At 34.8% G+C, this 25,889-nt stretch overlaps 1 protein-coding gene across 2 annotated transcripts in view; it reads left to right on the forward strand.

The window, feature by feature from the left end:
- Positions 1-25,889, forward strand: part of LOC128989566 (uncharacterized) — a 225,249-nt gene that overhangs the window by 102,247 nt on the left and 97,113 nt on the right. For both annotated transcript variants that reach the window (XM_054411480.1, XM_054411471.1), the window contains exon 4: positions 22,522-22,615. In XM_054411480.1, the coding sequence (XP_054267455.1) occupies positions 22,522-22,615 (94 nt within the window). The remainder of the gene's footprint in view (positions 1-22,521; positions 22,616-25,889) is intronic.

Raw genomic sequence — 25,889 nt, forward strand, 5'->3', positions numbered from 1 at the left:
TAGTTTCGTCTCGGCAGTTTTTGTTCGATTTCGTCACTGATTTTTGTGTATTTTGCAGGTGTAGATAGTTTTCGTCGGTTTAATTAACGTGCTTTATAGTTTTGTGTGTATTCTGTTAGTAGTTCATTGTAGTTTACTGTATTCCAGTGTTTCATACGCTTACGTTAGTGACACTCACGTTTGCTAAATACTTCTTATGCAATACCTTCCTAGTGTTCCGTGTTTATCTTTAACAACGTTTCGTCTAGGTCTAGGATGTGTCCGTGCGTCATCAGGTCCTCCCCTTTACTCAAGGGTTGTCGGCGACATACCGTGACGTCATACAACGTCATTGTTGTAGATTCTCAACGATAATGTACAGTAATGTCTTCATTCTCGATGATTCATCGGTAATGGCCCGTTTCCTGGTTCACTTATTGCAAGAAGGGTGAATTATTGTGAATTAGTGCTGCCTAAGTTCCCTGTGTGACAGTGCCAAATGTGTTGTGTTGTAGGTGAATAACGTATTTAAAAATCTGTGTATTTAATTGTGCAATACAACTATGTTTTCGGAATACTCATCCTCCAAGCATTTGCAGTTCGAAGCCTATCGAAACCAAGCTGGTATGTGTTTTGTACCTTATAACAATACTATTTAATATTCGTATGTCTTTTCCCAGAGGTAATTCTTTGGTACAGAGAAATTTTGTTTTAGATACCTTGTTGGGTATTTCTTTGACTGTTGATGAATTACGTAATCCTGGGTGAATGAAAATAGACGTAGTTGAGAAAAACCTTTGCTTGAGCGCGCCCAAATACTGATTTCTGTCGAATACCTCATATTTAACAACAACCTATAACCTAAAGTAAAAGGTTTTATTGTTGTAAGCTAAGTACTCTTGTTTGACATATGCACTATCAGTGGCTTATTTAACTAAGTTCTATTGTAGGCCCTAATACAAAATTGGCTGCAGTGGGTCCACATAGATCCACACTGGTCTATACAAGTCAATGGTATTACTCTATTTAAATTTATTACTCTGGTGTTAATTTTAAAGTTGGATATTCTAACTGACTTTTTTTATGAACACGTAACAAGTCAATAACAAAGCACTTTAGTTTTAAACTTAAAACGATACAAATTTACTTTACATAATGTCTGATATTTAAACCAGATAGTTAAAAAGGGACGTTTCTTGATATTCTGTCATTTGCCACATAATAATTTCAATATTGGCCAATGCCTAGAGTGTAGGCTGTATCTGGCAAAGCTGTGATATTGAGTGTTGAGCGATTAAGTGGAGTGCTGATAAAAATAATCGACGCAGCTTCAATACATAACCGTGATAATACTAATTACTTAATAATCGTACATCTTACGTGTAACGGTATACTGTTCCAACAATCATCTTTTATATTCAAATTTTTAGTCCTACAAATCAATACTTTACACACAGAGAAGTAATGTAAACTTTACGACTAAGAAAGCATGTTTTAGAACAAAATTGAATGATCAACTTAATTTATGAAATTCCAACTACAGTTTAACCAATTTTGAATCCTTTTGTAAAATAAACATGTCAAAAAGACGATTAAGCTATTTTTTTTATTTTATTTGTTATTTCAAATATCGGCATTGGACCAATTGGACCTTTTTTGTTATTCGACTACTACTATTTTTTAGTTAGAAATAATAAGATTATTTGCAAAATATGTTTTAGGTTTGTGTGAACCAATATATTACCTCAAACTTCCAAGTCTAGAGGTCACATAAAAGCGTTATGTATGATACTATATCCATACAGCATGTATGTAGATATTATTATACGTATGGGGAGAACACACTATTTAGTAACAATCGCACACAAAAGAAACACATATTTTTTAGACTTTTAAACTTATCTAACCTTACCTAACCCTAAATAGAATTTGTAGATACTTACTTTTAGCACCTGAACCCGAAAAAAAATGGTTAAAATATTTTTCACCGTAGTAGTGGTCATATGTTAATAACATCCCCGTAACTAACTATATATGTTTTTATGTACAAACAATAGTTATTAGCTTTGATTAAAAGTATTTAATTTATTTCACCAAGTGAAAAATCCACCAAAATGTTTACTGCGCTAATGAAGGACTACGAGACGACGATATTACCACATTGTGCAGGACTTTACTCGATTTCGAGCAGCAAGTACAGTAGAGATGACCCTCAAAGTTCATCGTAGGTTCATGTAGGGGTTCAGGGACGCTCTAGTAGACAGAGAGAGACAGAGAAGGCAACAAAGCTCGCTCTGCTCCACCTGTCTGCCTCCAACCTCCAACATGGCTGCCAGGGCGGCGACCTTGCTGACCGGGCGTCACCCCATGGTCCAGAGGGACTAGGGAGATGACACAGTAGGACTTCATAACACTCGGTCCAGCCTGCCAAAGAAAAAATAAAATTAAATTAAAATAAAGGCTGGAATATGGACTTCATAGCATTATTACGTTCATCTTGCAAAAATCAGAATTAAATAATCAAAGTTTCATTAATATTGGTCATCTCTGTAAAAATTATGGAGAGGAAAAATAATGAAACTTTCTGTTTACATGTTATGGCAATAGATTCACCATTGAAAAGAGTATCATATCGAAATTCAATGGTTCATAACGTATGTAATAATCTTCGTGATATTAATTACAACGTGTTTAAGAAATAACAAGTAAATTAAGGTTACGAATATTCTTCATATCCAACATTCAAAATGCAATCATGACGAACTAGAGTAACGTTCTCATCCGCTCCGTGGCAGCCCCTAAATATAATACAAGAAATAAAATATCAAACGTTCCACACAATCTTCGTGGTATCGGTGGGGCACAGCCTGTAAAGAAAAATCCGAGAAAATGGTAAAAAGTACTTCAAGGTTTTGTGGTATTTGGTCCTCTCTGCTAAACAAAATAACAGCCTTCTGATTAGCTATACGATCTAAATTAGCTTAATGGTGATATTAGACCAGACTGCAAAAGACACTCATTCTGAATGATCAAATGAAACACAGGTTTCATCACATTTCGTCAACTATATTATGGTGCAAATTTCCTCATTTTTCAGTTTTGTCACATAGTAGTTCCCAACTCGAAGTTCAGGGCTAGCTGATTTCCATCAAGGAAACAGCTGATTTTAAACTATGAGAGAGGGGAACCACATTTAACTGTCTTGTCCTCCCACTTCTTATCACCCTTATCACTCTTATCTTTCACCCCTGACACTACAGGGGTCGCCCGTCTATGATAACATGTTACGGCTGGTTTTGAACCTCTCACATCGTTTCCTCTGGCTGTGTTCGCACTGTACTAAGGCGTGTTCATTGTACTAATTTATGTCACTTCCCAGTCTAGGTTATAGGTCACCTAGTGTAAACAACAGGTTTTTATGACCTTCGATTAAACGTTGTTTAACAAAACCGTGTCGATCGCTACAGTATGGGTACTTTATTTTCAATAAGAATTTTATAGTAAATATTTTTGTTATAAAACTATAGGGGAAAGATCTAATTTTGTTTAATCAAGTACAATAGTTTTAATTAATCACCAGTTGCACATTTTTGTAGTATTTTTTATCAGTATTTTACTTTTTATTTTTGTCGACAACGAAGAAAAGGATAAAAATTGTAATCAAAACACTTCTTATTGAAAATGTAAATCAAAAGATTTAAAGTTATATTTGAGAAATGGCAAAGCTTTTCAACTGGTAAATATCAGTAATAAGTTCTTATATTATGTTGAGATAGGTGTTCAATATCACTTACCAATTTTAACCGAGCCCTGGTCTAGTTACTATGAAACTTCAACTGTTTAATGTATACTGTAGAGTGTAGGCCCACTCCCAAAGCTCCCATGTAAATTTATTTTTGATTTTTCACAATCACGTTTATAATTGCCGTATGGCTCTGTTCAAACATGTTTTTGCTCACACAATTAATTGACAATTTTGTGATCTCGTTGTGTAAGCATATAAACATTAAATTATGGATTCTATAAGTCAAAAACTAATAATATTAATACTAAAGCCCAACCTATTGTCCGAAAAAAAACTCGTTTTCTAAAATGCTAATCCCTGTAAATAAGTCAAAATTATTTTTCCAGCAACGTAAAGATACGGCGATCCATTCTCTTATAGGAACTTTAGGAGAAAATAAATATATATAGGCCTACTAGGCTCATTAAGACCCTTTTTAGTAAAATAGTTTCAACTTTTCCAATATTATCATAATTTGCCTATTGTGATCTTTAGAAATAACAATGACTATCAAAAATATAAACAAGTCATATTTTTCCCATCAAAGTTTAAAATTCCATTGAAATGCTCCGTATTCGGTATCGTAAATATAGGTTACTGTGTTTAATTTATTTTAGTTTGTTGGTTAATTGTTTTTAAGCATTTTATTTAGATTGTTTTCTATTTGACATCAATATTACCCTTCACTAACATCGATCAAAAGTACAAACTCTAGCCACTTTTATTGTATAAAACAGTGACCCTTTGAACCTTCAATTGAAAAAATCTAATCTGATAAATAAACAAACAACTAAAAAAGCTCTTTGCAAGGAGCATGGAATGAGTACGTGTTATAAAACTAGTTTTGATAAAGCTACATGTATCAATGAACTTGAGTCGTAGCTGTAGCGCGTGGTAACCGCTGAACACTGAATGCTGAACGCTGATTGGTTGCATGCTGAGTCAGTCAGCTGACCGGCGCATCAGCGCATCAGCTGATTAGAGGTCACTGTTCGAAGTTCGAACTTTGCAATCATAATTATTGGGCCAAGAACAAGCATTGCTAACGGAACAATGGTGATTTGCCTGGTTTGTGTATTTTATCTGCAATGTTCCAAATATCAACCATACCGGAAACTGGGTTGTAGTGAAGGTCAATTTGTTTATACTTTGGGAAATTTTAGAATTTTTTAGAACCATTCACGGCCAGTATTGGTTCGGTTTGGATCTTATGTTTTTTCTTCGTTCATCAGTCGGTGATACAAATAGTACGGATTATTTTCTCCGCTGAACATCCATAGCTGGAAGTTATTCTTGATTCGTTGTGTAGAGTAAATAATTATGAATACTGTATATGTGAGTTTTTGTTAAGGTATTAGATGGGCAAAGGATAATCCTGAACGTAGATTAACATACTCCCTTAGATTTAATAATGGAACAGCTGAAACCAATTTTATTGTTAGTCCTGTCCGGTGTACTGTAGATGTAATGCTTTTTTACAATTTGTTTAGCCATTTAAAACCTCGTTTAGCCAAATAAAACGATCTCATCAATAATCATAAACAATGACTCGTCCCCTATTTATATAGCCAAACAGTAAAGCACAAATAATGAAATTAACCCTAAAATTTCGTCGACACTAGCGGTCAGTGTCACCGGACATGAACTAGACACGAAAAACGAGCTTCACAATTTACAATGGGTTGGTTAGTCTATGTCCTGAATGAATTGGTTGACATTTTTTTACTGACTTTCATGTTCTTGTCGTCTGTTAGACTGAAGTAATGATAACTAAAAGTGAGGGTATTATATTAAAACTATCTACAACTGTATAAGATAATATAATTGAATGAGCCCAGTGACGTAGCCAGGGGGGGTCCTGGGGGTCTGGACCCCCCTTCCGGTCTTAAATATAATATTTTTTGTTAAATTAAATGTAAAATTATATAATTATACTGTATTGACGTTGGGGTTGACTATTTTCAATGCCAAGATAACTAAAAAAATACCGTTTTAGGTCCTATATTTTTAAAAATTTTCCCGGATCCCCTTTTACCTGGGGCCCCCGGTCGGTCGACCCCTCCTATTTTGAAATCCTGGCTACGTCACTGAATTGAGCCCTGATAAAGAATACTGTAATTTAAACTGTGCTATTTTTTAAATACTTAATAATACTTATACTATGATGGTTATAAAACTTTATAGCTTCCGAAAAAGCATCCCTAGTCTTAAGCATGATTAAAATCGAAGAAAAAATATTAGGAATTTTTTTAACACAGCAGGACACTGTGGCTTAATTGAGCTGCATTAACATGGAAATGAAATGTCTACTACACGATAATGTATCAGCTATACCAATGGTTTTGTTGGCGACATTTGACTTGTCACAGTTCACTTCATGTAGCATCATACTCCAGAGTCAAAAGAACTGTACATTACTTGCATACAATGAACTCTGTTGTAAGGTTGCCTCGTGCCGCCCCACGTCTGTTGACTCTAGTTTGGGGAATGAGTTTCTCTAATTAATCTGTCAAAGTGAGAGCTGCCCCTCGTCCCACGCCCTTCTTTAGCTCTACTCGAGATCAAGTGATGCGATCGTTCAAAATCAGGGTTTGGACCGTTACCTCACAAAAAAAATGTAAGGAAGCGTCAATATAAACTCATAAAAAGTATAATGTTTACTCTGTTTCATATACTTTTGTCAATCGCGTAGACGAAAGATTCCCTCTGTGGATTTATTATCCGTACGGATCAGCTGAAAGCTTCGCGTTATGTTTCTCGTTTTAATTTTACTGTTTAGTTATTGCTATTTCGATAAATGTAAAACATCATCCATATATAAATCCCAAAATACCTATGAACTTTTGAGATAACTACAAGTCACACCCCCATAAACCATATACTTAAAATGTTCATCTAAGCGAGAAACCTTGCGGAAAACTATCCATTGTTCCATAAATTAAGGTAAGGATTCATCAATTGCCCATTAGGGTCGTAATTCCTTTCTAAAGGGAACTTTCCATATACCTAAAATTAAAAATACATAAGCTGTACTTATTTGTATGCTATTCTTACAATTTATTACCTTATCAAAATCAGGTGCGATTATTTGTTTGTATTACTGCATTCTGTTTTGTTTATTTCAGCTTAACTTAACCAATCCATAGTTTTATTAATACTTATGAAGTCAGACGGGGTGAAGCCCGTGTGTAACAGCTAGTCTAAATAATATTTATCCACCAAATATTTCGTTTTTGCCCCAGGTATTATAACCAAGATAATTCTAATGTTCTGAAACTAAATCACACGTTGTAAAATTTTCCATAAAAAGGACGAACGCATTTAGTTAGCACCAACGCACGCAAACACGAAACGCTCATCAAAACACAAGATTACAAATCTACTTATATTTTCGAAGTTAATGATGATTAAAAGAATGCATTGTGTGTAGCTGTCGACACGTGGACTTAATTGGAACAGCTGATTCTATTGTTGCATTGTTGAAATCGTGCAAAAATTACTGTATTCATGTGCCTAATTATTGCAATCGAGATATTTTAAAACTAATCCAACACTCATTAATAAGCAGTGTAGGAGAAGCGCTGTAAACTTTTTTGCCAACGAGTTTTGACCTTTGTCTTGAAACAATATTTTTACTATCAGTTATCAATGACCTGGCACCCAGATAGCAGATTGATAATAGACAATGCATGTTAACCAACGTGAAGAATTTATTCTTTCTAAATACAATTGTTTTTAAAATATTCGAAAATTAATTGTAGGTAAAATGTTTTTTCTGAAGAATTTGATTGAAAGAAAACGACATAATGGGTTTTGTAACCTAAAGGCATTTTCCCGAATTTGTGTCTTTCGTTCCGATTTGTGGATATGAACAGAGTTAGAAATTATTTAACCAAAGAACCGATTTTTACGAAGTTTATCCTTAATAGGAGGAACAGTTATCATGGACTAGGGAATAATTATTTACAAGATTTAGATTGTTCATGAAGTTTTAACGTTATTCATTCATTACTTTCAATAGACTATTTTAGAGGGTCGTGAAAATAATAACCAATTATTATTATCACAAATTAAGATGGGATTGTAACTGGGTATGTTTTAAGCCAAATATGAGCGAAAGATTGGTAAAGTGTAGTGGAGGATGCCTTCTTAGCGTTGAGGAACCAGCTGTTTCCTTAGGATCATTATTACTAATCCAATTATAAAGGACAGCTGGATCCAATTTCAAACCATCAAAGAGCTACTAAATTTTATCATGATCAAACCTGCGAGGAAAACCCAACTTTTTGGAGAGGACGGCTTAACACTAATAAACAGGAAATTAATCAACGGTATCAGCAATCTGACACATACATTTTCCCATAAGCTTGTCAACAACCTTTATCATGGGTAAGCGGTGGGAGTAACTATGATATTTAATAGGAAAAAATCACAAAATTTGCAATAACTTTTGAACCGTTATTGTTACAGCAGTTGCACTATTTTGTTTAGAATTATAAGGACCATAACACATTAATTTTAATCAAAACCGGGATTTTTCCGAAAATCAGATTTTTTGTTATTATTTTATGGGATTTTTATCGGAAATATCATAAATAAAATTACAATAACTTTTGAACCGTATTTTTTTACAAAAATGGGATTTGTACCATTTTTTTCAAAATTTTAAGGACCATAACATTCTAATTTTAATCGAACCCTGTAGGTGCTCAATCAAAGGTCCGTCTAAGGTTATAGGTTAAGAGAAAGATTGTGACATTATCTGTTACCGTTTATACAACAATCTGCTATTGCAGACAACATACAACAGACAGTGTACAGAGGTGTATTGTGTGCTGTGTGTTGTGTGTAGTGTAATGTTCAAGGGCAAGGGCGGGGCGCAACAGTTCCGTGTCGCCCAACATCAAGGCCCCAGACTACCAAAGAGCACTTGTGTGGTAATACATGTGGTTTCGATTTTAAAATTTAAATTCCTACGTTTTTATATTGTGGGGTTTTCAGATTAATTTCATATTTGGATGGTCGCAGAGTGTTTGTTTCCATGAATGGAGAAGCGATGAGGGGTTAGTGTTGTTGTCATAAGATAGCCGGTTCGATTCTGAATAAGTCAGCTTTTTGATGGTTTGGAAGTGGGCCGGCTATCCTTAAGGGGGTTCCACCCACAGGATATTTACCACGTAAACATGATCCTACAAAAAAGAATCTCCTGGCATCATTTAAGTATTTATCGAGTTAAAATAAACTGTAAAATATTCAAAAAGATCCAAACTAAGCACTGGCTGAACTGAAACTTCATAATTGTTTTATAATAAGTATTTACAAACAAATTTTGAAAATCCGTAAATTAGTCTTTTTTACATGCAATTTTAACTTAACAATTATTTTTTCTCCACCCACTGGAAGCTCCGATATGTTAAGAGCACAACAAGCACATAATCATTGAAAACAAATGAGTTTTAGAATGTTGAGAGCTTGTACCGTAGAGGCATGTTCAGGAACATTAGCATGTTTAGCCCCCATCTTGAATTGACCCGGATAGAACCCTCCTGATGATCATGAAAAGCAACAGCTGCAACAGCTTTAAACGGTATCAAAGCTACGCAAGGCATCTACTTTAAAATATATAACAAATTTCTGTATTTTAAATAAGATGTGTGGCAACTAACTTCATTTGGTGTTTCTTCTTATTTATAATGAAAGTCCCCTTGGAAGACCCCCTATTCCACCCCATCCTCACATAGCCCGTCGACAAGACATTTACTAGAAGAAACAGTATTAAAAAGGATGCGAGGAAGTCAGGAAGTATGTAAGATAAGTGTCCTTCTGTATAATTATGATGCATAATAAGACTGGATGTGTGCCAGGGTAATGAAAAACCATCCTGATGAGGTTGTACGCAATAGAAGGACTTCCGTAATCCGTATGCTGGTTTGAAATGCTGAGGCTTGCATGGTAAATACTCGTCGAAACAAGATAAAGATAGTTTTAAAACAATGGTGAATACGTGGGAAGAGTGAGGCAATTTAACCAGCTTCTTCGTGGATTTGTGTGAATTCCCAAGATCCCAAGGGTCATTGAAATTGAGGCAGATAAACTTTCTTTGTAATCTGCCAAACGGCATGTGGCATAAAAAATAAGCTGAACGCTTGAATAACAAAGCTCTTTTCTATAGACGTATTTATTGTACGTTATATCCTAATGTTTAATCCTCCTAGGCCATACATGGATGAAATCTCTTGGCAGAGGCAAGGGAAAGTAAAATAGTCACAACTGTTTTGAAATCAAGTATGAATGCCACGATGGCATTTTCTTTTGGCATCTCTTCCAAAATCACATTGAACAATGTTATGAAACAGTTTTTTTTTCTATCGGTAATATGTGTTGAGTAATTTAACTTAGTCATGCTCAATGGATTCTGTAATTTTGATGCGTATGATTAAACCTAGCTCACCAACCGTAGCGTATTGCCCTTGACAGACGCCTGATAATTCAAGGTTAGAGTTATAAATTTAGTGTGGTGGTTATTGGGAATTTGTTGCGTGAAACGGGTACGTCAGATCATCGTGTTTGCTCGAATTCGAGGAACAGGCCATTATTTGTACAATGAGTCTCTCACCTACACCAGTTTGTATAGAAATAGTAGGTCTTCATCGGAACGGTCTATGCATCCAGAATGTAATTTCTCTAAACTATTTTTTTTTTTAATCAACTATAAATTTTCATAATTAACGTTTAAAATAAAATTAATTTAATCAATTTCAAAGCGTTAATTGAAAATTATGTTGTATGGATACTGTAAAAAAATACTGCATTTACTTTTAAGTATTAAGTATTTCAATCAGGTTAATGGTAGTATCAAATAGTAAATGTTTTAAATGGGTCAAAATCCGTTATACTCCCAGCATATTTAAATACATGTTGCATTAGCATAGGTTACGATGTCTTTTATATATTGTATGCTGTATGTCTGCATTTTAAGTCAAATGAATTATATTCTTCCCTTCACCTCCTTTTATGTAGGGGTTGAATGGATGTTTAACAAAAAATGTATAACATTTGTTGGTAAACATTGTGTATATAATTTATCTTATCATAGAAACTGATCAATGTTTTCTAAAGTCTGCCATCGAAACTTTAAGAATACCTTTAAGAATAACTTTAAGAATGCCTTGGAGGATTTTAAGATCAGGAACACAATAGATATCTTTCCGGGCATATCTCCTTTAAATTTATCAAAATACTTAATACAAATATGGTTTTCCTGTAACATCCATTTTCCATCCGCCCTACTCAACCGATTTTTATTCTTGAGGAGTCATTTTCATGCTTATAAATTAGTACATGTAATTTTCTTTTGGGCTACACCACCTACGTCTTTTATTCATTTCTAGAAAGCCTTTCAAAGGTTCAGGTACTGTCGACCAACTGGCTTTAAATAAGTTTTGAATTTACATTGTAATTAACAGGTCAATTCAACATTCAGTTGAATTTTTAACCACAGTCTATTTTCAAGAGGGGAAACAGTTTATGATCATGAGTTTTAATTTATTTATAGATAGCCTGATTGAGGTAGGTAAATCACTCGTTATGGTATGAACATACAATCCAAATATTTAAATTAAACATTTTAAATTAGCACTTTTAGTAATTTATTAATTGTTTAAACGAAATTCCTATTATTTTTATTTTCACTTGATGATGTTGCATAGTAGTGCTGCAATTTTGTCAGCTACGAAGTAATCTATGAAAGGTAAAAGGGTATTGCATATTCTTTATGCTTTGAAGACGAGTTTTAACAGTTTTCGCCATTTGCGAACAGGCCCGCTTAGTATCACTTGTATGGAACAGTATCAAATATCGAAAATATCAGGCAGAATCAAATATGAGGTAATTCATTTATGAAAATTGGTTTTATGCGTGCGGTATATGTAATGCTAGTTAAACAGGGATCTATGGTGCCAACTCGAGTATAGGCCGTACTAACTCACGATATCAATAGATGTGTAACTAGATTCTTGCCCTATTTCTTCTGTGAACATCCGAAGTTATTTTGAGAAACGGGTCAATATGATTTGTTATACGATGTACATCTGAAAATCCTGAAAATATGAGTGATAAACATCAACCACTGTTGACATTTACGCATTATTTATTTTTGCAGTGTTGTCAGCCCTGAAGTTAGAGTTGGTGTTTGTAGGTTAGGTCGCTTATTATTGGTTAACAATATATCAATTTGCGTAGTAGTTACTTCTTGGCAGAAGCAACTACTGTACTTGTTTTTAGCGGTAGACAGTTCTCATTTATCATTTAACACTTTGTACTTTCCCCTTGCTCCATACACTCACCTTTGTAATTACTTACACTACTTTGAAATTCTGGAATTTCCACTCTTTTCACCTCATACTTCTTCACGATTCCACTTCATAATTATTTATACTTTTTGCTTGATCGCAATTCATACAGTATTACGACCTCTTCAAACTTAATTCTTCGTTATTCGATCAATCTCTTCACCCTTGATACTTGATGACTTTTTATACCTTTCAGTTTCTTTCGCTAATTAAGTAGCACTTCATAATTCATAGTAAATACTCAACTCTTCTAATTATTCACACATCCTAATTACTTCGCCACTTAAACTGAAGTCACATTTTCTGGCTTTATAGAGTGTTCTACTTTTTACTTCAAACTGATTTCCTCTTTTTGATTTTTAATGCTTTATTATTTCAAACTTAAACTTCAGGAACATTTATTACATCAGTATAAAAATTATGTTACAAAACGACATACTAACAATACACGAAAACTTTTCTATGATATTACACACGTCTACGTCAACAAATCGAACAATACTGTCAGTTAAATGTATTCAACCAAAAACATATTCACCGTCAAACACCCTTTGACTGTAGATACAGCTAGATATTCCAACCTCATGTTAAAACTGTTGCCAGTTTTTTTGTATCAAAATCGTTGTAGTTTATGTGAGACAGATTTTGTTGATCAAGTTTATTAGTTTCTGTTAAATACTTTTTTTTTAGTCAAACTAATAGAATGACTTATTGTAAATTATAGCAACTGTTATGACAGAACTGTGTTAATAGGTCAGCAACAAAAATAACGTAGGAAAAATAATTTCAGACATTGACTCACAACAAAGGTTTTTTAATGAACAAATGGTTTTTGACGGCAACAGCTGGTCTATGTAGATGGGATGTCTACTTGAGTATCCAATAGTCAATGCTATAAAAACAGCTGTTACTAACACTATAAAGTTGAAGTATCCAACAGCATCGCTTGATTGGCATTCCTTGACCATAAATGTGTGAGTGTAACGGTTTATCTATGCACGTGTTATGTACACGTAACGTATATCACACGCGATAGTTAGAGTGACTCTTGTAAACACAGACATGCAACCCCACGACTTGTTGACGTCACACGTGTTATTGTTTGTGCTCCAACTGTGACTGAACTGATACCCTGACTAGTTTACACCATGGAGTACAAACTGCGTCATTGTCATTGTAACCTAAATCCTGCATAGTGGTACTGTTGTTCTTGTAGTATAAGTTATGGCCATATAAAAAAGGATTAAATATTGACCGTCAGCTGTGCTGCGGTTACAATAGGTTCTGCCACACACCGCTGGGAGCGCCACTTAGTTACGGCGTCCCCTGGGCGTCCCGCTATGTAACTACACGGCGTTCCCAGCGGTGTGCGCCAAAACCATGGTAACCGCGGCACGGCTGATAGTCCATATGTAATTATTTTGTATATGCTATGATCAGTTGTTTTACGTATATGTAGATTGGGAGAATTATTAAAGTTTTGGAAATGTGTTTCCTTTGGCCCAATAGACACATGGGTTACCTTTAATATTCAACTCCTCCATCAGTGTTCTCTTCCAAGTCTTCAATAATTATTTCTTTTACCAGCTGCTTTACATTTTAGGAATTTTTTGTAGTATCAACAATTTCCTGAAAATTTTTATCCTGCCGTTCCAATGCAATTATCTTATTTTTAGTGTAACCTCTATGGGTTCTTAGTTGTGCCAACGTCACAATTGTCATTATTTGCCAAATTCTTCTAAAGTCCTATTCAACCATGTAGTTACTGATAGCAGCTTGTTCATTTACCATGTTTTCAGCCGTACAAACTGGACATCAATTGTCTTTTTTCAAATGTTCCTTTAGACTATTCTTTTTTACCCACTTGGTTCCATTCAAGTTCTTTAGCACGATCTCCATGGTCCTTTCTCAAATCTCAAGTTGTGTTTCTCCAGTACGATTTTCTTCCTTTTATCTGGACATCTGTATTCCGACCCCACAATTCCTCCTTTGTTATAATTTCTGGCTACACACAATTCTTTTCAACAATCTAATATGGTACTTCACTTGTCTTATTGATTGCATTGTTCATTTACCACGTTTTACAGTGCTGTCAGAACAGATGTTTGACTAATAAAGAAACACGTCTACCCGTCTAGTGCGGGATGCGGGCACCCGATTGGAGTTACTGTTTACTGATCCCAATTTTGATTAAATCTTCACTAAAGCTGGCTACGTCTGACGGATTGACCTTGATCGGTCAAGTAGCTCGTCCATTCGTATTACATCCAGAGACGGAACAATTCAACAATTGAGATCAGTAGTCAACTGACAGGTCAATTGTTGAATAACTCGTAGCAGACATAACTGAGGCGTAATAGCGATTCAGTTGCACTACCAAAACAATCATTGTAAATAGTCATGAAATAACGGTTACGTGCCTCTCGTGTATTTCAAGTTCCCTGGGACAGGTTACCTGCCTCTAGTGTATTTCTAGTTCCCTGGGACAGGTTACCTGCCTCTAGTGTATTTCTAGTTCCCTGGGACAGGTTACCTGCCTCTAGTGTATTTCTAGTTCCCTGGGACAGGTTACCTGCCTCTAGTGTATTTCTAGTTCCCTGGGGCAGGTTACCTGCCTCTAGTGTATTTCTAGTTCCCTGATGCAGGTTACCTGCCTCTAGTGTATTTCAAGTTCCCTGGGGCAGGTTACCTGCCTCTAGTATATTTATAGTTCCCTAGGACAGGTACAGTTCCTGCCTCTAGTGTATTTCTAGTTACCTGCCTCTAGTGTATTTCAAGTTCCCTAGGACAGGTTACCTGCCTCTAGTTTATTTCTAGTTCCCTGATGCAGGTTACCTGCCTCTAGTGTATTTCAAGTTCCCTGGGGCAGGTTACCTGCCTCTGTTGTATTTCAAGTTCCCTAGTGCATGTTACCTGCCTCTGGTGTATTTCAAGTTACCTGATGCAGTGTGCCCGCCACTTCGTATAACTTTGCTTTTAACTGTGTAAACGTACAGATGCGAGCGATATAAAAATCTCTTAAGTCTTTTGTCGTTTAAGCTTCAGTACCTGGGGACCGAGCTTTGCTCGGGGAAAATTATTAGTTTACTCTGAAAAGTATTGCAGATACATTAATCCACTCCCAATCTCCACACTGCTCACCTTCACTACTTACTTCACCACTCCCTACGTCGTGGACCTGTTTCCCCTCCTTCCCTATACCATTTTAGAATTGCAGATACATAAATGCCACAGACAGTTCCCACACTCTGCACTGCTAGCATTACTACTTCCTACACCATTTCCTACGTCATGGACCTGTTTTCCTCCCTTCTCGTAGCATTTTAGGATTGTAGATACCATAATCTAATCGTCATTAACAGTTCCAACACTCCGGGCTGCTTGCCTTTACTACTTCCTTCACCACTTCCTACGTCGCGGACCTGTTTCTCTCCCTTCCAATGGCATTTTAGGATTGTAGATACCTTAATCTAATCGTCATTAACAGTTCCAACACTCCGGGCTGCTTGCCTTTACTACTTCCTTCACCACTTCCTATGCCACAGACCTCTTTCCATCCCTTCCCATAGGATTTTAGGATTGTAGATTCCTTAATCTAATCGTCATAAACAGTTTCCACACTCCAGACTGCTCGCCTTTACTACTTCCTTCACCACTTCCTACGTCGCGGACCTGATTCCCTCCCTTCCCATAGCATTTTAGGATTGTAGATAACTTGATCTAATCGTTATTAACAATTCCCACACTCCGGACTGCTCACCCTTACAACTTCCTTCACCACTCCCTATGTCGTAGACCTGTTTGCCCTCCTTCCTTATACTATTTTAGAATTGCAGATACATAAATGCCGCAGACGGTTCCCACACTCTGCACTGCACAACTTCCTTCCTCATTTCCTACGTCATGGACCTGTTTTCCTCCCTTCCCAAAACATTTTAGGATTGCGTAGGATTCATTGAGAGTTTTGCTTCAATTGGCATTTTGCTCCTACCCTTACTGTGTCCATCAACAACATGACTTGTTTAGAGAGAATTTGGATTTATGAGTTTATAAAATGAGGAAAAATATGATATAACGGTTGTGAACAATTGATCACGTGTTACGTACAGTACATATGTATTTAGTTTACATAGGAACTAAAAAATGTAGTACAGTAGGCTACGAGAAGGCGAAAATATATTTCGTTAGCAATATATAGAAGCTGTTTGGTTCATGTTTTAAACATATCCACTATCATCGTCCCAAGTCTCTGTGAATATATAAAGTTCACTAAAGAGGCAACTAGATTACTGTTCCAGTGATTGTAAAAACGTTAACTTTATGGCAATGCAGGTGTCCGGCGTTGTCAACTGTGGTGTTGCATAATGAGTTGTACTGTATCACAAGGCGAAGGAAGAAGTAGGCAGAGTGTAGGCTCAGCTAGTCGTAGATAGTGTGAAAAGAAGGCTCAAGGTTCTCCACGTGTTATAACAGCTGGTAAGACAACTCACAACACTCAAGTCTTATATCAGCTGTCCTGACACTCCTTGGGACCAGAATCTAGATTTTAGTCATTCATACAATACAACAAATGTGAAATAAAAACAGCGGATAGAAGAATTCATAATGTAATTGTCGATAGTAATGCGAGAAAGGTGATAAATTCAATAACAAGATCAGATTCAAGATCAAGTCAGCTTCTTCAAAGTACAGGTAGTTGCGGATAATTCATAGTCTCATCATAAATCCTATTTATTAGAATTGAATGTAAGAATACTTCCTTATACCCTTACAACATCTTTAAGTAAATCTCCTTTGTCAAGGGTAGTTATAACTTACATCGCAACCCAATTAAAATTGCAATCTGACCAGAATCGCTTGGTCGCCAAGCAGTTCAATTTGAAAGCAGCTGAAGACCAATGAGAGCACAGCGACGGATCATAAAGAAGAGAAAGGTGTCGGTGCTTTGTCTCTTGGGCTGTGCATTGTACTGTGTATTCCTGTACCTAGGCTGGGCTGGCTGGCAGCCATCGACAAAGTTCATCGTCTGTCTGCCATTTTCCATTTTGTCATTTGAATATTTTCAGTTTCAGGCGTCAATTTTCAGGTTTAGAGAGGCTTGTGTAAATTTTCAAGAAATTTGGATTATTTGTCAGCTTGGGCAATCCAGTGTAAATAGGTTTATTTAAGTTTGGATTTAAAATAAACCAACGGCTCAGTTTTTTATGAGGACGTAATGCTCGTATTGGTTGTACCCTGTTTATTTAGCTAAGCTACTTTCATATACGACAATAACCTGTACAACATTTAAACAGCTGATTTTATCGCAATGACCATCGTTTTTGATGGCTAGATCACATGGATCTTTAATTTGAAATATATTTTTTCTGTACTTATCATGTTACCTTATAAAACTCTTAATTTATTTGTTGAGTTTATTTAACAAATATAGTTTTGTCACATCCAGTACAACATCCATACCTTAGGAAGAAAGTTATACATCATTCGGATATGATTGATCAACTTTAGTTTCAGTTCCCCGGATACATTCCAATAACTGACGGGGCGACGAGAAGATTTTAAACCAATGCATATTTGTTAATTTGCCACTAGTTTTGAACGTGAATCTTGAGAAAATTCGTTATCGAAACATGATCAAGTTCAGTGAGAAAGGTTGTTTGTGAGGTCCCCCAGGGGCTGCTGGCGACTGGCGAGGGCAGCAGCTGGAGTAAATGGAACACACCTGCCAAAACCCAACACAAGACTCTCGAAAACAACTCTTCTTTTCTTGCCGTTGTGATTTTCCCATGTGACAAGATAACATTCACCGTCAAAACAATTCGTATTAACAGCATAGGCTACATCTCAGCTTCTAAATAGTCCGCAACACATCTTACCGGAAGTAATACTCTACATAAGGTACAAATAAAAATAATCGCAAGATCTGGTTTAAGGATTGAAAAATATATTAAATGACGCTGACGATAATTATACTATTGATATTACCACATTGTTCATACGACCTAGGTCCAAGACCGAAGCTCTTATATGAAATTTGCTAAATTATTGCAAGCTAACTTCCTATAAATTTATTTGTATTATAGCGATTTCTGCTGATTTACTTGGTAACTTACCACGTAACTATCGTAACAATTAATTGGACGTTTACATTTACTATACCAAATTAAACATACAATTGTGTGTGTGTGTTCCTCCTAAAATACAACCACAGAATAAAGAGTTGAGAAGAACACAATACGTGTCTACTTTTTATTCTGTAATACTATCTGAATACTCGGTAAACCATTGTTATAGCCTACTAAATGTGTGCCTTGACAGTTCCTGAACATAGCAAGGATGAATAAAATTCTTATAGAGAAAATACAGATGAAGTACATGATATAGAGATGTACGGTACGTTTTCGTTTAAAATCAAAATGTAACGCAAACTGTCACAAGCATAGTAGGAAACGAATTATTTAAGTGTTTTAAAACTTTTCTCTTGATCTTTCCTGTATACAATTAAATACACTAGAGTGACGTTTAAATACACTGTACGATATAGCCAGTTGCTTCTCTTTTAGCAACTGAGCCAAATGGGCCAACATCGCCACTATATAAACCGCCTGCCTAGGCCACCAATCACATCCGTACTAAATTCCATTCTGATGTCTAGACGTGTAGTGCCCCAGAAGCCTAAATACCCGATGAATCCTCTGGAAGTTATCAAAAAACACGGTACAGTCGATTTATTGGTATTCTCTAGATTATTATCGAGTTGTAACCGTACAACTATGATATAAGTCTTAATAATGTATTTATCTTATGTACTGTGTTCAAAGTTAAATGCCACCTCCTTCGTTTAAGTATGCTGTAAGCATAGATAAATCATACTTTGGCGTAGGTTAGTCTATAAGGCACCATAGTGATCAGCTGCTGCTAAACAATAAATTATGGTCTGTCTTGGTACTAAATATTCCCATATAAGATTTTCTTACTCGATCACTGTGTTTGTACCATGATTGTTTGGTGCAAAGTCGTTAGATTGTTCTATTGTAATACATTTTTATGTAAAATTATTCAACTGCTATGATAATATGGAAAATTAAGGTTGTATGGGAATTTACGTCCATATAAATTAGTATAGATTTAAGGGAGTACAAGGAAAAAAACGACAGTTTAACAATAATTTATTTTTGTAAAAAAATACAACCGACTTCAAACGCTCTAAAAAGAATGAAATAATTTCAATAAAGTAAACTTTTGTATTAGGCAAGCTCACGTTTTTTAAGTCGGCGCGGCTCTATGATGATTTTGGATACAAAATTGAAAGAGGGTGTCCATATTGCAGGTGACTATCTATAACTAAAGGTGTTAATCTGCATGTCTTTTTCATAGTTATGCGTTAAGTGCTATTTTATTACCGTAATCAGAGATCGGCATTAGTGGTATTAACGAGTATCTTTAAAAAGATTATAACGCATTTAAATGTTTCTAACTTGGAAAAGTAACGTTTTAATACTAAACTAGCTTCTTTTCCCTATCATAATATCAAACTAAATTATTTTCCTATTCATATAGAACATTTGTGTGTGTTATTTTCATAATGCATTTATTCTGAAGTAAACATAAAATACAAGAAAATATTTCCTTTAATATATAAACAAAACAGTTCAGTATTTTTTTTATATATTTATGTTATCCAGCCAAAATTTATTGATTTTCAAAATACACACACAATATTTTATTTCAATCATATTTATTTGTAGTTTGAGCCGCGCCGACTTGAAATACGTGAGCTTGCCTAATACAAAAGTTTACTTTATTGAAATTATTTCATTCTTTTTAGAGCGTTTGAAGTCGGTTGTATTTTTTTACAAAAATAAATTATTTCATGATTTTTAGTGACTGTATAATTTTTTATGTATTAATTACTTGAGGTTTTTTGATAAGCAAAACTGTTTGAAACAATCAAAAGTTCCACAGAACAATCATTATTTTAAAACTGCTTGAGTCACCTGTTCAGGTTCCATAATCAAAGGGTATGAAAATAAACATTTTTAGATATTCCTTAAGAAAGAAAGAGTTGTCCATTACATTAGGCCTAATGAAAAACTAATTGTCTTTTCTAGATACATTGAAATGTCAGACATCATCGTTTCCTGCAATCGGTGTACTTCTACATTATAAAAAGAAATACAGTAACGTCTCAAGCCTTTTGGAACAATATGAAAGTTATTCCTCAGCCACCAGCACTAAAAAATCTCTCAAAAGTGGAAAATTGGTCGTTAACACGTATAGTACCTTTGAAAAACATTATATGAAAGATTGGTTCAGCTAAAAGTGGTGCAAGTCATGTAGGGGGTTTTGTTTGCTCAAGATATAGCCTAGTCGAAATTGCAAATCATCTTCCTCTAGGACTTTCCGAAGCAGGCATAATAGTATTGATATGTTATAGTAACTGGGTAGAGAATATTAATAAACATTCCACATCTGCAAATGAAATATATGTATATGAAAGATTGGTTCAGCTAAAAGTGGTGCAAGCCATGTAGGTGGTTTTGTTTGATCAAGATATAGCCTAGTCGAAATTGCAAATCATCTTCCTCTAGGACTTTCCGAAGCAGGCATAATAGTATTGATATGATATAGTAACTGGGTAGAGAATATCAATAAACATTTCACATCTGCAAATGCATGTTTAGTAATTAAAATATTTAACACTTTTAAGACAATTGACGATTATGCACTGTCACACTTCTTAGGTCGTGTAAGGAATAATTGCATTTAATTTATATTTAGACCTGTTTTACGAATGCTTTGTTTTCACAATACACCTTTATTTGTCAATATCATACAGCTATTCACTGAAACATATATGTTATTGTAAGTCAGAATATTCAATACTAAAAACAGAATTACTGTATACACAAATCAGGTCAAACGTTAAAATACATTTTTTATAGTAACCAAAACAAAATGCATTTTTCTCAATGTAATTAATTTAGGCTCCATGGCAAGAAATAGTTTATTGATCAATATGAAGTAACTGTTTCATGAAGAATTGTCTGTAGCTTCATTTAAATGGTTTCAACTAACAGCTGTAGGAATGTTATTATTATTTATTGCCTTCTCTGCACAAATGTAAACAATCTGCACAAATGTAAACAAACTAAATGTTGAATATTTATGGTTTTCAGAATTTTTCACCGAAACAAATGTTATACTTAAACATAATATACTGTATAAGGTACCAAATAGAAACTCTCCTGGTTATTTTGGTGGTGGAACCACACTGATCGGTAAAAGAATCACAGAGAAATTGGTGAACATACATAGAAAAAAAAAACATCGCCACAAACAAATTGAGAACCTCCTCCTTTTGTTGGTAGTGGGGAAGTCGGTTAAAAATATAAATCTACTTTTGAAAAGTGCTTGTAATTTATACGAATGTAGTACAGTAAAAAGTTGAAAAAGGACTGAAAGATATTTCAAAATTGTTGGATAAAAAGCATTGGTTGATGTTTTCAATGCACTCTTTCCAGACAGTTTCTCCATTTTGAATTAGTAGACCGTTTGAATGCCATTCAACGGAGCCTACAAGAGAAATACCCTTGTCAGTTTGGGGCTTACAAAAACAGCCCCGCCGGGGACCCTCCTTGTGGGCGCGGGAACCGACGCTCGGCCCCGACATCGGTCGAATAGTTTCAAAACGTTACCAAACCTGTGAAAATGTCTGGTTATTTTCAATAAACTTACCATACAAAACGTACATAGAGAAGTGTCATGTCGTACGATGTTATTCTTATGATTCCATTGCAACGATAGCTACAATGCTTGTCACACATAGTTGTCAATCATTTGTCAATTTGTCAAAAACAAATCATCTTACAACGATCTTACTGACGATTCCTAGTTTACTCTTTACCAGTTTTTACTGTTATCTTCTAATAAACGCCTTGGCAGCTCGAGCTATGGCGTATTTGTAAGACAAACCATGCCCATACTACAATTGAGGAAAAATAAAATAATGACGTTTCTATCTACAGATTCTATTCAAGGCACCTTTTGTTTAGATTTATTGTGGTGGTCATTGCAGCTCCATATGCCATGTTTTGATAGATACACTTGTCAAAGATCAATGGAGTTTCTTGCTTCAAATGACAGTATAAAAATGTGTGCATTGTTCTTATAACGTATTTTGCAGCCCTATCCCATAGCTAATGCTTCTGATGCACAAAAATGTCAAGTCATTGATATTTTACTATGGACCCACAATGTCCCTCCACTAATGATCCAAATGTAGATAGTTCTCTGCAGGTAGAGTTTTTCATTTGTTGTTATTTCAGCTCGAGTTATAATCAATTCTTGTAAAGTTGCTAATTAAATTACATGCTATCCTACTACCAACGATGTTTCTTGTTGCAGATGACCCAAATGGCAGCCTCTACATGCTATGTGGCGTTCTCATCGCCATGCTACTGGTCGGCGTCATCATTGTCCTCCTCGCTGTCACTATCAGGTACGTCTGCCATTGTTATTGCGCATCTTTGATGATTTAAGATTCATGTTTGTGTGGTTAAAGCTTTTGATAAGTTATTGATATAATCACTCTTTCCAATTAATGTAAAAACTCATCTGACTGCAGATGGCGAGAAGATCCGGGTTATGGGGATTTCATCAAATTTGGGGGGCTCCTTGTTTAGTAACCTCCATTATTTGTGGGGGTCAATATGTGTGTTGGGGGGATACTTCGCTTACTTTAATCCTTACTTCTTTACCTTACCGTATCTCAATACTTTACCTTATTACTGTACATTATTACACCACTGTTCTAATTTGGATGGTTGGTAAAGTGGTTTGCAATTTTTTAAATAGATTGAATATGTTGTGAATTGACATACCTGAACCTTTTCCGTTAATTCTCTACCACTAGTTTTTAGAGCAATATTTTATTAGCAATAGAAGTGATAGCGATGCAAATTTTGTTAGGTTAGGTTAGTATAGAGTCAGAAAAACCTAACATAACCTAACCACGGTAAAGGTCCGCCTACCTTTCTGCGGTACAATCAAAGTAAAATGCTATTACAATGTTTACAATAATGTTCCTCACTAATTACACTACTAATTTTTGGTTCTGCTATAGACTATGTTAATGTACTGGGTAGGCTACATTAATATCTCCAATGTTTTAACTATACCAATTTTGTTGTATTAGTTTACCGTACCTTAATCCTTACTCTATGTGGATTCATTATGGAATTGTAGCTGATTTACCATATCAGGATATCTATAATACTTAAGACATTATATTTTATAATTTATTCAACATTTTATTTCAACGTCACCACACAATTTCAAAACCGTTTTACTTATAACTCTGGACTTATATTATATAATATTGTGCCAAAACATCTACTCACTATTTTGCCAGTCCGCAACCACTATGAAATTAAACTTTTAACACATAATTTTTCCCTCTTAACGCCGCTTATTTAAGCCAATCCCCCGGTAAATCACAGCCCAGATGGTGGTGTAGATAGATCTGGCTAAATGCCGGGTAGACTCATATTTTTGGCGGGTGCTGGGCAGCCTCCAGGGGCTCTCCAGCTTGAACAGCTGGTGTGTCTGCACATTACCTCCAAATTAAACTTATTTTGGATAAGAAAACGGTTTGACGACAAATATACGAGGAGGGAAAATGGAAAAGGCTTCTAGAGATGAGTCACGAAAAGGAAGATTCATGATATTCAGCCTGGAATGAGAGAAGATTATTTGAATTCAAGAAGAAAAGAAAGACAAAATTATAATCGAAAGTAAATGCAAAATGGAAGAAAAGAAATAAATTAAAGAAGAGAAAACTAAGACTATTGAATTATTTCGTAATTGGCGTTGGCTAAAATCTTCATCAAATGGACCAATATTTAAAAAAGCTCAATAAACTTGACCGAGCTATTTCAATTTCTTAAAACATAGTTTTCGTCAAATCGATCCTAAAAAATATCTTTTCAAATTGTGTTAACTAATTTGTAAAATACCATATTTTACAAACAAATTGTGATACGGTCAACTAATGGATTCAACCTTCTTAAGTGTTTACCGTATTTTCACTTGGCACAAATTTCAGCTAAATCCTGAATATCATAAAAAATGGTTTCTTCTATATAGGATACATTTTGTATTTACGGGTTAAACTAATGTATAAATCAGGGAAAATAAGAATACTCTGTAACACTTTTTCAACCGGTGTTTTATAGTTTCCAAAAATCTAGCAATGAACCTGCAATGAAAGGATATAAAATTGTGTTTTCTCAAAGTAGCCGTAACACATTATTCTTCTGCATTTATTAACAGTTGTGAGGATTTGTGACACCTTTTCATCAGCACATCTAACCCTAGTTTTTTTTTTCTTTTAATTTTATCGAGTATTCATTTTAAACCTTCCTAATTTTCTACTCAGTGTATTTTATGTATATGTTAACAGCTTAGTTTTCGATCAGGGTTTCAAAGAAAAGTATTTAATTTTATTATGATCACTAAATAAACAAGCATGAAAACGACGAAGTGGATCCAACAGTTCACCCACACTTCATTTAGTGTACTTTTGGCCGAAACAAAAACAAGCAAATGTCCCCAAGAGCGCAGTTTGCTATTAATACGTTTGGCAAGAATAGCAAAGCAAAAACTAACTGGGTAGTAAACAAAACACTCTTCCTTATATCAAAGCTTCAAGGTAAACATTGCATAAACAGGAGCAAAACTAATTTGTTGAGTATAAACATAGTAAGAGAGTGATTTTAGCTTCATTGTAGTAAGTAGTAACGCGTTTTCGGGATTTGTGTCGTATTTTGGTTTTAGCTGAAAAAATATTTCTTCTTTACAAACCTAATATAAGTTTTTTTCCGTTATTTAACCATTGTTAAGGAACAAAATTTAAAGAAAGTTTTCTATGACCCACGCTAGATTTGTAGTGACACAAATGAGTGTAATCTCAATAATAATAATTTAGTTAGCTTCTAACTCTTCTATTTTTAAGCAATCGACTGCCATAAATTGGTCCTCTATAAGGAAGTATGTTTATGCCTGCATAATTTAAAAACGTCCGTATAATTTCTAGCTTATAGTTTATTGTATTACATGTACCGGTAGTTGATATCTCAGATAATTAATTTCTTCTCTGTGTTTATAGAATATTCCAAATCAATCCCCTAACTTACAAAAAGCCATCCCTTATGGCCGTCTTAGTCAAATTAATAATAAAATGGCCCTATGAACACGTTTTTTAATTATTCGAAATACAATATCGTGCATTTTTTTTAAAAAGTGTGATTTTAAAGACCCAAAGTGTCATACATTTTTTTCATATGTTTTAATTTGTTCAGTTGAATAAAAGCGCAATTTTCTTCTTCTATGTAAATTACTGGATGCTAATTCCAATTCACATTGCCTAAAATACTACTGCTGATCTTTTTATGATAATATGTAGTTAAAGTTCCTATGGAAGGTAGCACGTATCTACTACTACACATTTATTCGTAAACCATGAAAAAAAGACCTGCAAGAATCTTACAATGTATCTCAACGCCGTATAAACTGTAAAAGTATAAACTGTAAAAGGATAAACAAAAGTTGTGTTATTTACAAATTAACGTATGTCTAGCAAAAAATCCTTTGAGTAATTTGCGTATTGAAACAGTGACGCAACCCTTATAGCAGTTTCATTTTTTCTTAACTCATTGTTACTGTTCACTAAGTCTATATTTACTCCTGGCCTAACAAAGCGGCTGCGTTGGACG

Source organism: Macrosteles quadrilineatus, unplaced genomic scaffold (genome assembly GCF_028750875.1).
Source record: "Macrosteles quadrilineatus isolate MER2022 unplaced genomic scaffold, UCM_ALF_1.0 Scaffold_1__1_contigs__length_201487025, whole genome shotgun sequence".
Lineage (NCBI taxonomy): Eukaryota > Metazoa > Arthropoda > Insecta > Hemiptera > Cicadellidae > Macrosteles > Macrosteles quadrilineatus.